The following is a 16,592-nucleotide window of genomic DNA, read 5'->3' as shown; positions in this document are numbered from 1 at the left end:
AGATGAGAATAAGAAATAAAAGGAATCCAAATTGGAAACAAAGAAGTAAAACTGTCACTATTTGCAGATGACATAATACTGTACACAGAAAATCCTCAAGTAGCCACCAAAAAACTGCTAGAACTCTAAAAACTACTAATAAATTAGATAAAGTTGCGGGATACAAAATTAATATACAGAAATCTGTTACATTTCTATACACTAACAATGAAATATCAGAAAGAGAAATTAAAGAAACAATCTCATTTATCATCACATCAAAAAGAATAAAATAGCTAGGAATAAACCTTCCTAAGGAGCCAAAAGACCTATACCCCACAAACTGTAAGACACTGATGAAAGAAACTGAAGATGACATAAACATATGGAAAGATACCATTTTCCACAATTGGAAAAATCAATAATTGTTAAAATAACCACATTGCCCAAGGAAATCTATATATTCAATACAATCCCTATCAAATTACTGATGGCATTTTTCACAGAACTAGAACGAATAATTTTTAAATTTATATGGAAACACAAAAGACCCCGAATAGCCAAAACAATCTTGAGAAAGAAGAACTCAGCTGGAGGTATCAGGCTCCCTGACTTCAGACTATACTACAAAGCTACTGTCATCAAAGCAGTATGATACTGGCACAAAAACAGACACATAGATCAAAGGAACAGGACAGAAAGTTCAGGAATAAATCCTCACACCTATGGTCAATTAATCTATGACAACAGAGGCAAGAATATACAATGAAGAAAAGACAGTCTTCTTCAGTAAGTTGTGATGGAAAAACTGGACAGCTACATGCAGAAGAATGAAATTAGAACATTCTCTAACACCACACACAAAAAATAAACTCAAAACAGATTAAAGACCTGAATGTAAGACTGGATACTATGATACTCCTAGGGGAAAACATAGGCAGAACACTCTTTAACATAAATTGCAGCAATACTTTTTTGGATCCAACTCCTAGAGTAATGAAAATAAAAGCAAAATTAAATAAATGGGACCTAATTAAACTTTTGCACAGCAAAGAAAACCATACACAAAACAAAAAGACAACCTGAGGAATGGGAGAAAATATTTGTAAATGATGCAACAAACAAGGGATTAATTTCCAAAATATACAAATAGTTCATACAGGTCAATATCAAAAAACAACCTAATCAAAAAATGGGCAAAAGACCTAAAGAGACATTTCTCCAAAGAAAACATACACATGGCCAACAGGCACATGAAAAGATGCTCAACATCACCAATTATCAGAGAAATACAAATCAAAACTACAATCAGGTATCACCTCACATCAGTCAGAATAGCCATCATCAGAAGGTCTACATAAATAAATGGTGGAGAGTGTGTGGAGACAAGGGAACCCTGCTATACTATTGATAGGAATATAAATGGGTGCAGCCACTATGAAGAAAAGCATACAGGTTCCTTAAAAAACTAAAAATAGAGTTACCATATGATCCAGCAATTCCACTCCTGGGCATATATCCAGAAAAGAGGAAAACTCCTATTTCAAAAAGATACATGCACCCCAATATTCATAGCAGCACTATTTATAATAGCCAAGGCATGGAAGCAACCTAAATGTCCACTGACAGAGGAATGAAATGCATAAAGAAGATATGATATATATATATATATATATATATATATATATGTGTGTGTGTGTATATACATATGTATATATATATAATGGGATATTTACTCAGCCATAAAAAAGAACGAAATAATGCCATTTGCAACAACATGGATGGACCTAGAGATTACCATACTAAGTGAAGTAAGTCACACAGAAAATACAAAAGTCATGATATCACTTATATGTGGAATCTAAAAAAAATGATACAAATGAACTTATTTACAAAACAGAAATAGACTCACAGGCACTGAAAACAAACTTATGGTTACCAAAGGGGGAAGCGGGGGAGGTATAAATTTGGAGTATGGCATTAACAGATACATGTTACTATATACAAAATAGGTAAACAAGGGCCTACTGTATAGCACTATATTCAATACCTTGTAATACCCTATAATGGAAAAGAATCTGAAAAAGAATTGATATATATGTATAACTGAATCACTTTGTTGTACACCTAAAACTATCACAACAATGTAAATCACCTACTTAAATAAAAAAAAAAGCTGGAGAAGATACATGCAGTATGGTATCATTTATACAAAGTTTGAAAACATACTAGTTCTATTATTAATATATGCATATATACATAAGAAAATATTTTAAATATAAATGCATGAGAATGGCAAACACAGAACTAGGTATACCTCTGGATAAGCAGGGTAAAAGGAGATGGAGTAATATGAGAGGGATGCATAAACTTCAAGTGCATCTGTAATGCTCAATTAATTAAAAAGAAGGATCTGATACTAAAATATTATAAAGCTACAAGACGGGTACATGAGTGCTCATCTTATTATTCTCTATAGTTTTTTGTTTGCTTGAATATTCCAAAACAGAATGCTTTTAATCAAAATATAATGGCAGATAACAAACTTAAGCAATATTTGCAGAAAAGATCAAAAGAGTGTTTATACAAATTGATAAGACAACCCAGCATTACATTCAGTGAATACAACCTGTAAGAGACAAAGTTTTTTTTCTCTGTAAGAGACAAATGGCATGCAAGAAAAATTAACAAAATTAGAAACTGTAAATACATAGCACAGAAGTACATAGCAAAATGTACAAGTTCAAGCTCATTAATAACACTTCATTCAAAATATATCCATTGAGTGACTAAAGATCCAGACGCTATTCCAGGCTCTGGGAATACAGCAGTGAACGATATAACTCTCACAGATGAAGCTCATATTCTCGAAGGTGGAGGCAGTCAATAAAAATATAAACAAACAAAAAGTCACGTACTGGTAAATGCTTTAAAAATATTAGAACAGGTGATGTGGTAGAGATGAGGGAGGAAGAAAAGGATACTTTGGGTGTTCAAAGACTCTAGAAGAAGTACACTTGTCCTGAGAAGTAAATAATAAAAAATCCTTCGAAAAGGTAAGGAAAGCCTCCTCAGGCTCAGCCTGTACCGGGGCTGCGCTGTGGCCGCCTTCTTGCTGGGTACCTTGTTCTCCCTGATCTGCCGGAGCCCGTGAGCTCCGCCGCCCAACTTCACTGCCGCCTAGAGATGGCTGGCTGTTTCCGCCCACCTCCGGGCAGAGGGGGCACCTTCAAGATGCCGGCGGAATAGGACGTGGAGATCACCATCCTCCCCACAAATACATCAAAACTACACCTACATGTGGAACAACTCCTACAGAACATCTACTGAACGCTGACAGAAGACCTCAGACTTCCTAAAAGGCAAGAAACGCCCCACATACCTGGCCGAGTGGCTGACAGGGTCTTGGTGCTCCGGCAGGGTATCAGGCCTGTGCCTCTGAGGTGGCACAGCCGAGTTCAGGACATTGGTCCACCAGAGACCTCCCAGCCTTACATAATATCAAACGGCGAAAGCTCTCCCAGAGATCTCCATCTCAATGCTAAGACCCAGCTCCACTCAACAACCAGCAAGCTACAGTACTGGACACCCCATGCCAAATAACTACCAAGAAAGGAACACAACCACACCCATTAGCAGAGAGGCTGCCTAAAACCATAAGGTCAAACACACCCTGAAAAACACCACTGGACATGGTCCTCCCCACCAGAAAGACAAGATCAAGCCTCATCCACCAGAACACAGGCACCAGTCCCCACCACCATGAAGCCTACACAACCCACTGAATCAAACATAGCCACTGGGGGCAGACACCAAAAACAGCAGGAACTATGAACCTGCAGCCTGCAAAATGGAGACCCCAAACACAGTAAGCTAAGAAAAATGAGAAGACAGAGGAATATAGAACAGAAGGAGCAAGGTAAAAACCCACCAGACCAAACAAATGAAGAGGAAATAGGCAGTCTACCTGAAAGAGAATTCAGAGTAATGATACTAAAGATGATCCAAAATCTTGGCAACAGAATGGAGAAAATACAAGATATGTTTAACAAGGACCTGGAAGAACTAAAGAGCAAACAAACAATGATGAACAACACAATAAATGAAATTAAAAATTCTCTAGAAGGAATCAATAACAGAATAACTGAGGCAGAAGAACGGATAAGTGACCTGGAAGATAAAATAGTGGAAAAAACTGCCACAGAGAAAAATAAAGAGAAAAGAATGAAAAGAATTGAGGACAATTTCAGAGACTTCTGGGACAACATGAAATGCATCAACATTTGAATTACAGGGGTCCTAGAAGAAGAAGAGAAAACAAAGGGACTGAGAAAATACCTGAAGAGATTAATAGTTGAAAACTTCCCTAATATGGGAAAGGAAATAGTCCAGGAAGCACAGAGAGTCCCATACAGGATAAATCCAAGGAGAAACATGCCAAGACACATCTTAATCAAACTATGAAAAATTAAATACAAAGAACAAATATTAAAAGCAGCAAGGGAAAAAAAACAAATAACATACAAGGGAATCCCCATAAGGTTAACAGCTGATCTTTCAGCAAAAACTCTGCAAGACAGAAGGAAGTGGCAGGACATATTTAAAGTGACGAAAGGGAAAAACCCACAACCAAGATTACTCTACCCAGCAAGGATCTCATTCAGATTCAACAGAGAAATTAAAACCTTTACAGACAAGCAAAAGCTAAAAGAATTCAGCACCACCAAACCAGCTCTACAACAAATGCTAAAGGAACTTCTCTAGGCAGGAAACACAAGAGAGGGAAAAGATTTAAAATAACAAACCCAAAATAATTAAGAAAATGGTAGTAGGTACATACATATCGATAACTACCTTAAATGTAAATGGATTAAATGCTCCCACCAAAAGACACAGACTGGCTGATGGATACAAAAACAAGACCCCTATATACGATGCCTACAAGAGACCCACTTCAGGCCTAGGGACACATACAAACTGAAAGTGAGGGGATGGAAAAATATATTCCTTGCAAATGGAAATCAAAAGAAAGCTGGAGTAGCACTTCTCATATCAGACAATACAGACTTTAAAATAAAGACTATTACAAGAGACAAAGAAGGACACTACATAATGATCAAGGGATCAATCCAAGGAGAAGATATAACAATTGTAAATATTTATGCACCCAATATAGGAGCACTTCAATACATAAGGCAAATGCTAACAGCCATAAAAGGGGAAATCGACAGTAACACAATCACAGTAGGGGACTTTAACACCCCACTTTCACCAATGGACAGATCATCCAAAATGCAAATAAATAAGGAAACACAAGCTTTAAATGATACATTAAACAAGATGGACTTAATTGATATTTATAGGACATTCCATGCAAAAACAACAGAATACACTTTCTTCTCAAGTGCTCATGGACCATTCTCCAGGATAGATCATATCTTGGGTCACAAACCAAGCCTTTGTGAACTGAAATCGTATCAAGTATCTTTTCCGACCACAACACTATGAGAGTAGATATCAATTACAGGAAAAAATCTGTAAAAAATACAAACACATGGAGGCTAAACAATACACTAGTACATAACCTAGAGATCACTGAAAAAATCGAAGAGGAAATCAAAAAATACCTAGAAACAAATGACAATGAAAACACGACAACCCAAAACCTATGGGATGCAGCAAAAGCAGTTCTAAGAGGGAAGTTTACAGCAATACAATCCTACCTCAACAAACAAGAAACATCTCAAATAAAAAACCTAACCTAACACCTAAAGCAATTAGAGAAAGAAGAACAAAAAAACCCCAAAGTTAGCAGAAGGAAAGAAATCATAAAGATCCGATCAGAAATAAATGAAAAAGAAATGAAGTTAACGACAGCAAAGATCAATAACACTAAAAGCTGGTTCTTTGAGAGGATAAACAAAATTGATAAAACATTAGCGAGACTCATCAAGGAAAAAAGGGAGAAGACTCAAATCAACAGAATTAGAAATGAAAAAGGAGAAGTAACAACTGACAATGCAGAAATACAAAGGATCATGAGAGATTACTACAAGCAACTCTATGCCAATAAAATGGACAACCTGGAAGAAATGGACAAATTCTTAGAAAAGCACAACCCTCTGAGACTGAACCAGGAAGAAAGAGAAAATATAAACAGACCAATCACAAGCACTGAAACTGAAATGTGATCAAAAATCTTCAAACAAACAAAAGCCCTGGACCAGACGGCTTCACAGGCGAATTCTATCAAACATTTAGAGAAGAGCTAACACCTATCCTTCTCAAACTCTTCCAAAATATAGCAGTGAGGAATACTCCCAGACTCATTCTATGAGGCCACCATCACCCTGATACCAAAACCAGACAAAGATGCCACAAAAAAAGAAAACTACAGGCCAACATCACTGATGAACATAGATCCAAAAATCCTCAACAAAATACTAGCAAACAGAATACAACAGCATATTAAAATGATCATGCACCATGATCAAATGGGGTTTTTCCCAGGGATGCAAGGATTCTTCAATATACGCAAATCAATGTGATACACCATATTAACAGATTGAAGGAGAAAAGCCATATGATCATCTCAATAGACGCAGAAAAAGCTTTCGACAGAATTCAACAAGCATTTATGATTCAAACCCTCCAGAAAGTACGCATAGAGGGAACTTACCTCAACATAATAAAGGCCATATATGACAAACCCACAGCCAACATCGTTCTCAATGGTGAAAAACTGAAACCATTTCCACTAAGATCAGGAACAAGACAAGGCTGCCCACTCTCACCACTCTTATTCAACATAGTTTTGGAATATTTAGCCACAGCAATCAGAGAATAAAAGGAAATAAAAGGAATCCAAATCAGAAAAGAAGTGAAACTGTCACTGTTTGCAGATGACATGATACTATACATAGAGAATCCTAAAGATGCTACCAGAAAACTATTAGAGCTAATTAATGAATTTGGTAAAGTAGCAGGATACAAAGTTAATGCACAGAAATCTCTTGTAATCCTATATAATAATGATGAAAAATCTGAAAGAGAAATTAAGGAAACACTCCCATTTACCACAGCAGCAAAAAGAATAAAATACCTAGGAATAAACCTACTTAAGGAGACAAACGACCTGTATGCAGAAAACTATACAACACTGATGAAAGAAATTAAAGATGATACAAACAGATGAAGAGATATACCATGTTCTTGGATTGGAAGAATCTGCATTGTGAAATTGACTATACTACCCAAAGCAATCTACAGATTCAATGCAATCCCTATTAAACTACCAATGGCATTTTTCACAGAACTAGAACAAAAAATTTCACAGTTTGTATGGAAACAAAAAAGACCCCAAATAGCCAAAGCAATCTTGAGAAAGAAATACAGAGGTGGAGGAATCAGTCTCCCTTACTTCAGACTATACTACAAAGCTACATTAATCAAGGCAGTATGGTATTGGCACAAAAACAGAAATATAGATCAATGGAAGAGGATAGAAAGCCCAGAGATAAACCCACATACATATGGTCACCTTCTTTTTGATAAAGGAGGCAAGAATATACAATGGAGAAAAGACATCCTCTTCAATAAGTGGTGCTGGGAAAACTGGACAGCTACATGTAAATGAATGAAATTAGAACACTCCCTAACACCATACACAAAAGTAAACTCAAAATGGACTAGAGACCTAAATGTAAGGCCAGACACTATAAAACTCTTAGAGGAAAACATAGGCAGAACACTCCATGACATAAATCACCGCAAGATACTTTCTGACCCACCTCCTAGAGAAATGGAAATAAAAACAAAAATAAACTAATGGGACCTAATGAAACTTCAAAGCTTTTGCACAGCAAAGGAAACCATAAACAAGACAAAAACACAACCCTCAAAATGGGGGAAAATATTCACAAATGAAGCAACTGACAAAGGATTAATCTCCAAAGTATACAAGCAGCTCATGCAGCTCAATATCAAAAAAACAAACAACCCAATCCAAAAATGGGCAGAAGACCTAAACAGACATTTCTCCAAAGAATATATACAGATTGCCAACAAACACATGAAAGGATGCTCAACATCACTAATCATTAGAGAAATGCAAATCAAAACTACAATGAGGTATCACCTCACACCAGTCAGAATGGCCATCATCAAAAAAATCTACAAACAATAAATGCTGGAGAGGGTGTGGAGAAAAGGGAACCCTCTTGCACTGTTGGTGGGAATGTAAATTGATACAGCCACTATGGAGAACAGTATGGAGGTTCCTTAAAAAACTACAAATAGAACTACCATACGACCCAGCAATCCCACTACTGGGCATATACCCTGAGAACACCATAATTCAGAAAGAGTCATGTACCACAATGTTCACTGAAGCTCTATTTACAATAGCCAGCACATGGAAGCAACCTAACTGTTCATCGATAGATGAATGGATAAAGAAGATGTGGCATATATATATAATGGAATATTACTCAGCCATAAATAGAAACAAAATTGAGTTATCTGGGATGGACCTAGAGACTGTCATACAGAGTGAAGTAAGTCAGAAGGAGAAAAACATATACTGTATGCTAACACATATATATGGAATCTAAAAAAAAAAAAAAAGGTTATGAAGAACCTAGGGGCAGGACAGGAATAAACACGCAAACGTAGAGAATGGACTTGAGGACACTGGGAGGGGGAAGGGTAAGCTGGGACAAAGTAAGAGAGTGGCACGTACGTATATACACTACCAAATGGAAAATAGCTAGTGGGAAGCAGCTGCATAGCACAGGGGTATCAGCTGGGTGCTTTGTATCCACCTAGTGGGGTGGGATAGGGAGGGTGGGAGGGAGATGCAAGAGGGAGGAGATATGGTAATATATGTATATGTATGGCTGATTCACTTTGTTATAGAGCAGAAACTAACACACCATTGTAAAGCAATTATACTCCAATAAAGATGTTTAAAAAAGTAAATAAATAAATCTTCCTCATAAAAAAAAAGGTAAGGAAAAAGTGGAATACCCAAGTGCCTAAGGCCTGACATGAGAGCAAACATAATCCATTTGAGGGACAAACAGATGAATATGTCTGGACTGCAATGAATGAGGGGATGAGTATATGAGAAGAGGCAGACAAGAGGAAATCCAGGGTAGATCTAGGTTTTAATGGAGATTGAAGTTTATAAACTGGGGGAAGAGAATACAAAACTATAAAAACAAAATTAAGTCCTAAATTGAGTATTTCTTCAGAATGAGAAAGAAAACTACATTAAATTACAAAATTTTAATAGTTCTCAAGCACATCAAACAATCCTAACATAATATTTTAAATAATTAACTCCCTGGCACACCTTCATAATAATTTTTCCTACATATCTTGGCTGTATTGCACTTGACTGTCTCTTCATGACAATGATTTTGTAATATCATTTTCTAGAGTCATCAGAGAGAACAGTTCAGTCTTTCACCTAGAATAGAGGGTGAAAATTTATTTTTTATAATTGATAGTTTAGAAAAGTTTCTTTCAGCTTCACAATTGCCTGTTGATGGCGCTCACTCTGTCCCAGCTTAAATACTTCAAATTATTGAATTTGTGAAAACCTCTTCTACATTTCTTTCATGAGTTCTAAGATTAGAAGAATGTTTAACAAACTTTAAAATGGACATCTTGGTTTCTCCTCCATTACCCACATTCTTCCAGTCCTGACTGGGTGTCACGGTACAAGTTCATATCACTATTCAGCCTCTGGCCTTGTACCTTCATGTGAGGATCCCAGGTGGTAAGCATTCTTAAACTGGGTCAACCCGCAATAACTAAACTATATGTGAAAGGTACTGCAAATCACATAAATGTACCAACACATCTCTCCTTAGGATTCCAAAACTCCCTATGTCCACTCCAACATAACCTGCAAGGATGCAGAGTGTGACAGGGAGGAAGTCAAAGTATAAAACTATGGTGGCCTTAACCAATTTAGGTCCCGTCCAGGAAACAGCCTGCACAAGCAAGAGACCTCAAGCTTTAATTAGCTTCATGGTAACTCTACCTCTGTCCAGATCATTCTGAGCCTTAAAGATTATTGATAGCAGTTTGGTTGTTTTTTCTTCTGTAAGAGACAAGAAACCGGTAGAATTTTCACCGAGAGATTTGAATTATGTTTAAACAAGTACACACTGAGAAATGTACTGACCTAAGGCTATCCTCTAACCCTGCTCAAAAAGGGGTACTCAAGCACGAAGTAGACCAAAATTATCCTTTCATATTCTGAAAATTTGTGTTTCCTCTTTCTCCCCATCTCTGGATTTGAAATCCCAGGATATACAAATCCAGTCATCCCACTATTTCCCCTACAATAACCTCTGCTTGAAAAGAAAAGTAATAATTTCTCAACTTACAAGTTTATAATTAAAGAGTATAATAGGGCTTCCCTGGTGACGCAGTGGTTGGGGGTCCGCCTGCCGATGCATGGGGCACAGCTTCGTGCCCCGGTCCGGGAGGATCCCGCATGTTGCAGAGCGGCTGGGCCCGTGGGCCATGGCCGCTGGGCCTGCGCGTCCGGGGCCTGCGCTCCGCGGCGGAGAGGCCGCGGCAGTGGGAGGCCCATGTACCGCAAAAAAAGAAAGGGAAAAAAAAAAGAAAAGAATATAATAGCTATATGAATGTAATTTTAAAAAGCAAAATACTCAGTTACTGAATATTCTCTCTCCTACAGCTGTTTTGGGAATGAAGGCACTTTCCCAGCTGTATAGCCTCAATTCTGACAGCCTGGCCTCTCCATCAATCAACTCCAGGAGACCTCCTTTCTGCTTAAATTAGCAAAATTTAACTAGTAACTTAGTTTTTACAAACAATTAATAATTCTGTATCTAACAGATAAGTATTCAATAAGCAAATAAGACCAAACCAGTCAATCATGAACCCTGAAGTTATTAAAAGCATTGGGGGTAGAGTTGTCAAAAATGATTAGACGCTATTGAACCAGAAATGCTGGAGGGTGACAGCATTCCTCAGCCCTTGAAACTCACCCATAGTCTCCTGTTCTGCCCTTTGATCCAGGCTTTGGAGAACAGTGTCATGAGAGTAGTACAGCAACTTTTCACCACACAAAATACTCCTGCTACTGAAATGCAAAAGAAATAGAAGCTGCAAAGAAAAGGAAATTAAGGAATGTAAAAAGGGGGAGGGGCACATAGGAACTGATTTGAGAACAAAGTGTAATATAACACATACAGAAGAGCATAATTCAGACAGATATATAAATTTAGGAGTGGGAGACAGAATAAAAGCAGTGTTGGATTAGCACTGGGAAACATCACACACAGATTCCATCACCTGACAAATAGTTACTGATCATTTACTTCATGTGTATCTAAGCTAGATGAGCAGTGGGAATGGAAAAAACACTGATGAACATTACGGAAAAATTAGGCAGTATTTGGTTATAGGCATTGGGGTTATGGTTGGATAAGACAAAGGAAAAGGTCAATAATAACTGTGGTCTCATGTCTAAGTGCTAGAAAAGCGGTAAAACAGTATAATCAAATAGAAAAGCTGGGAGGTATAACTACTTTGGAAGAAATGGTTAGTCTGCTTTCAGACAGGCTGAATTTGAGATAACAGGTAGCATTTTTCATATTAATTACTAATTCCCATTTCCACTTAACTAATTCAATCAAAAGAATCAAGCCCTTCATCCAACTATAAAGGATTAAGATGCATAAACAGAGAATCTGCAGCAAATGCTAGACTTCTGAGACGTATTCAAAGGCATGGGCTAGATAAGAATATTACATGAGTCCACTGTTTCACAAAAGGTGTCCCATGACACATTAATCATCCTCTTTCTGAACATGCTACTGCCACTATCTGTCACATCCTCCCATCCCCTCAGATCCCACCTGAGAAGTTTCATGAGAAAAAAAATTGTGTCACAAGGAATTTTTTCAGACTCTCACAAACTATAATTACTTTTTGGAATTCTACAATGTACACTTTTGAGAACCCTACTAAGGAAACCTTCTATTTTGTTTAGTCCAGGTATTTCCCAAACTTATTCAAAAGCAGAAATCTATTTTTGAGGAATACCTACCCATAATGACTTTGGGAAATGGTACACAGATAGTAAGCTACTTGAGGGCAGAGAATTTCTTATTAATCTTTGCCTATTCACCGTACCTAACTTGATATGAAACACACGGGAAACAATGTGTGCTGAAACAAACAACTACTTATAGGGTTTATGTGAAAGCCACATACTTTGGTCCTTTTCTAAAATCTGTTCCAAAATACTAAGGATCATCCTAGGTTTTTTACAAAAATTCTTCATATACTTCATAAAATCTCTACCATAAATTAATCATATGAGTATATTATCCCAATACCACTGGATATAAGCTTACTTTTTTTTGCTTCCAAAATTAAGTCCACCCTCAACACACCTGAAGACACCTCTGACGCATAACAATAAATAACTCAAAATAGAGTATTAAGTAAAATGGCTTCATAAAAACTGTGAAGTAATATGTAACAGCAAACTACTATTCCACATACTCATTAACGTATGAGAACTGGATGAAAAACATACGCTTTATATTAATGACAAGAATTAAAATAAGAAAAAGAAGTAGTGAAGAAATCTTTTTCCCTTACCTCCTAATCAATTCAGGTAAACCTAAATAGTCACTTATTCCAGTCTCCTTCCCACAATAAGGAGAAGAGGAAGAAAAACATTCTGCCACTGGGTGGGGGAAAGAACAAAGTGTGCCCCTCCAGGCTTCATTCAGTAGCTCAGGGCCAAATGAATCAACATGTTTATCTACTAATACAGCTGAGCTCACTTTACAGTATTATGCACTTGAAAGGAAATGAACTTTTTAAAAATGAAACTAGTACAAATGAGAAAGTTTTCTTTTTTGTTTCTACAAATTTAGTTAAGCTCTTTGTTTATAAAGACCAAAATTACAGAATAAATCTTTCGTTGTGTCAAAATGTTTACTCCAAACTGAAGAAGATTTGAGGAAACTCAGGCTCTAAAACATATGATCTAAGGGTCAAGGACAGTCTGACTTCTTAGTTCTGCCAGCAGTTTTTAAAACTTGCTTCCTGTACTAGGGAATGTTCACTGTTCTTGCACAAACAATAATAAAAGTCATTTATACAACCACCTTGGTTATTTTTTCCTTTCATTTTAGATTCACTGTTTTATAAGAGCAAAGGCTACAGTTAATTCTAGTAAGTATTTTGAGTTTTTATTTACCACTATATTTCTACTTATTTAATATTTCTTGGGAAACAATATGAATTTATTAGTTTATTCAAAAATACATCCTGAATGTCAATTATGTGCCAGACATAATAGATGAAGGTCAGCAAAAGAAATGTGGTTACTGCTCTCCAAGAGCTTTCAATCCAGCTGGGAAAAAAGATACTATAAAATCAGATATCTATATATAAATATATATATATATATACAAACACACACACACACACACACACAAATATAAAATGCAGACTATGAGAAGAAAAAAACCACCACGGAAACAAATAACATGATCTAGCCTGGGGGTTGCTTTGGTAGTGACAACTGAACTAAAATTAGCATAACAAACATTAAACATGATTTAAAACAAACACATACACACACATATCCCAAATCATGCTAGGAATAAAAATGTCCACGACTGTCGGGAGGAAAGGGTTTATAGGGGCAATGGTATAATCTATATGACATCGAAAAAAATAACAGTGATAGCTTCATGTGAACAGCACTAACAGATCATTTATCTCTGTAGGAAGCAAAACAATGGCTAGTCCTGGTATATTTCCAGTCAAAAATAGGTTTTATAGCCAGAACTATTTTCCAATGAAAAAGCCAAACATCAGCTATTAATCTAGTTATTATAATCTCCAATAATCTCAAGTCTTCCAAACAATTATATTGAGTTCGTAACAATACATGTATCCCAAGCCTTAACACCTCACAAAACCCAGGTCGCAAAAAGACAACTTCAGCTTCACAGATCACAGGATCATATGATATTAGAGCAGAAACAAATTTCTAGATGTTACCTTACGATAAAACACTTTCACTTTTCAAATCAAACATGAGACCCAAAGTGGGGAAGTAACATATACAACCATCATTCATCTAGTTAGTAAGGAAGCTGACTAGACCCTGGATCTCCTGAGTCCCAGTCCTATGCTCTTTCTACGGCATTACAACAGCAAGTATATCAAATGACAAGGAACACACGTGTTGCAAATAAATAAGGAAAAGTTTAAAAACACAGGAATTCCATTTCAAAAATGTTACATACCTTCAATTGACACGCAGTTCCCTTAAGTCCCTCTTAATGTTCCCTCTTACTACATACCTCAAGGGTAAAAGTGAAGGAAACTACGAACATTTACTGACCCTATAGGGTCCAGGAGCTAGGTTGAGTGATTTTATCTATTTTAATTTCACTTAAGTCATTACAACTACCCTCTGGGTAGGATATTATTAATCTCATTTTACTGATTTAGATTTTATTTAGATTCAGAAACACTAAATAACTTACTCAAGGTTACACAGCATAAAAATGGCAGAGGCAGGATTTGAATTCAAATCTGTATGACTCTAAATCCACGTAGCCACTTTACCACAAAAAAGTAATTTTTCACAGGAAAATATTATACAAAACAGTTCAGTCTCCTGGAGCACTCACCAATGTCCATTTAACTACTGAAGAAAAGTTTTTTAAGTTTGGTCTGGGAATCTCATAACCATTTACTACATTATTTTACAAGGAAGAACCAAGTTTTAAACAACTACTTTACGAGCAAAATTTAGAGCACATTCTTAGATTGAATATTGTTTGTATTTTCTTTTCAGCATCCTTTTCAATATCACTGTCACTGCCACCCAGAAAAGCATCAGCTATCCATTCCTATGAAATGTTGGTTCACGAATAGGGAGAAGGGTACAACGCATGACCACTTAAGAGAACCACATGAAAACAAAAACTACATTTTAATAATTCTGATTTCTCCACTGGTGGATAACCCATTAACAGCTCCAATCAGGAGAGAGTATACTACTCAAAAAATAAGAACTGGTAGTGCAAATAAAGCAAAGCACAACATAATTGAAAAAAGACTGACTTCTGATTGCACAACTACCCATATCACAGAACTAAGTTTCTGCTTTCCCAGCTCTGCAAAATCTACATCAGGTACTCAGCTTCTGATAGTTGATATCTTCTTTCTGCTGTCATCTCTCATCCAGTTCTCTTTACCCTCATGGATTTATGCTTTAGTTTTCTCTATCATTTTAGTAGGGAGAGAAACAGGTGTCTTCTCTGATAATAATAGTAGAGGATTTTTTTTTAGGTTTTTTTTTGATCCCTATGGTGTCTGTTTTCTTCCAATACTCCAAGTATCACTCCCCTCCTCCACCCCTTTATTTCTGTTTGCTTATTTTGACCTCTCTTTTTTTATGGAGGCTTTCCCCAAATGTCTGATGGTCCTGGATTCTTAGTTCATAGTTAAGAATGACGTTCTGAAAAGAATTGACTGAAAGATCTGTGTGGGGGAATAGGCTTGTCAACAGGTGTAATTCACTCTGGGGGCTCTTGTGGCGAGCCTACCAGTACCTTAAGATAGTTCAGTTTTCTGCAGGAGATGAGCTGGATAAACTGTGAAGTTCTGGAAGGAGAAAAGAGGAAGCAAGCTAGAAGTTCCAGAGTTTGGATGTACATTTCCCTTAATCTTCCTGTTTTAAATAATCAGCCATCCACTGCCCCTGGTTTCAAAATGCAGGCACCTCTTCAATTTTATAAAGAATAAACCTTGGTCTACTGAGGCCAGGATTGGTGGTGGAGGCAGTCACCTACCTATAAGGATACACAGAAAGAACCTATAAACGTACCTATTTTCTGACCAATCTCCGTTTTCAGCTCCACTTCTGACCTCAACTTTCCTTAGTATCTGGTGCCTCCCAATGCTGAGCCTCTTGGGAGCTTCAGAAAGACACAATACAGATAACCCTTGAATACATGAGCTTAACTGCACGAATCCACTTATACACAGATTTTTTTCACTACATAAGTACTATAGTGCAACATGATCTGTAGCTGGTTGAATCTGTGGATACAGAACTCCAGATATGGAGGGCTGACTGTGATGTTATACGTGGAGTTGCAACTGCATGGGGGTCCCCTGTGTTGTTCAAGGGTCAACTGTATTACACCTCTTACAGGTATTGTGCACTTACAGGCATTGTAACTTTTCCTTTCTGCTAATCAGTTACTGCCTGTCCATCTGCTTTCTGATTTCAAAAAATCAGCTATTTCTGACTCCTGCTGTATCTCATTCAGCAGGAAATGGAGAGTTACCGTCTAAAGCAGCAGTCCCCAACCTTTTCAGCACCAGGGACTGGTTTCGTGGAAGACAACTTTTCCACGGACCGGGGTGGTGGGGTGGGGGTGGAGGCGGGGGGGGGGGGGGGGAGTCAAGCGCATTACATTTATCGTGCACTCTATTTCTATTATTAATGCATTGTAATATATAATGAAATAATTATACAACTCACCATAATGCAGAATCAGTGGGAGCCCTGAGCTTGTTTT

The 16,592-nt window shown here is 37.1% G+C and overlaps 1 protein-coding gene across 5 annotated transcripts in view; it reads right to left on the bottom strand.

The window, feature by feature from the left end:
• The window catches only part of LOC149750448 (uncharacterized), an 88,076-nt gene that overhangs the window by 30,540 nt on the left and 40,944 nt on the right, over window positions 1–16,592 (bottom strand). Inside the window, exons 3-7 of one of the 5 annotated variants that reach the window (XM_089919625.1) lie at window positions 15,893–15,983; window positions 15,618–15,669; window positions 11,010–11,127; window positions 10,031–10,090; window positions 8,833–9,451 (exon numbers count right to left, since the gene is read on the bottom strand). In XM_089919625.1, the coding sequence (XP_089775751.1) occupies window positions 9,426–9,451; window positions 10,031–10,090; window positions 11,010–11,127; window positions 15,618–15,669; window positions 15,893–15,983 (347 nt within the window). In that variant the 3' untranslated portion in view covers window positions 8,833–9,425. Of the gene's footprint in view, window positions 1–8,832; window positions 10,091–10,379; window positions 11,128–15,617; window positions 15,670–15,892; window positions 15,984–16,592 lie in introns of those variants that run through there. The other 4 variants (XM_089919687.1, XR_016394765.1, XM_089919576.1 and 1 more) reach the window with 4 other exon arrangements.

This window comes from Delphinapterus leucas, chromosome 1 (genome assembly GCF_059928025.1).
Source record: "Delphinapterus leucas isolate spDelLeu-1000000601 "Yukka" chromosome 1, BTC_Dleu_Yukka2, whole genome shotgun sequence".
Classification (NCBI taxonomy): Eukaryota; Metazoa; Chordata; class Mammalia; order Artiodactyla; family Monodontidae; genus Delphinapterus; species Delphinapterus leucas.
This window is presented reverse-complemented; position numbering and strand designations above follow the sequence as displayed.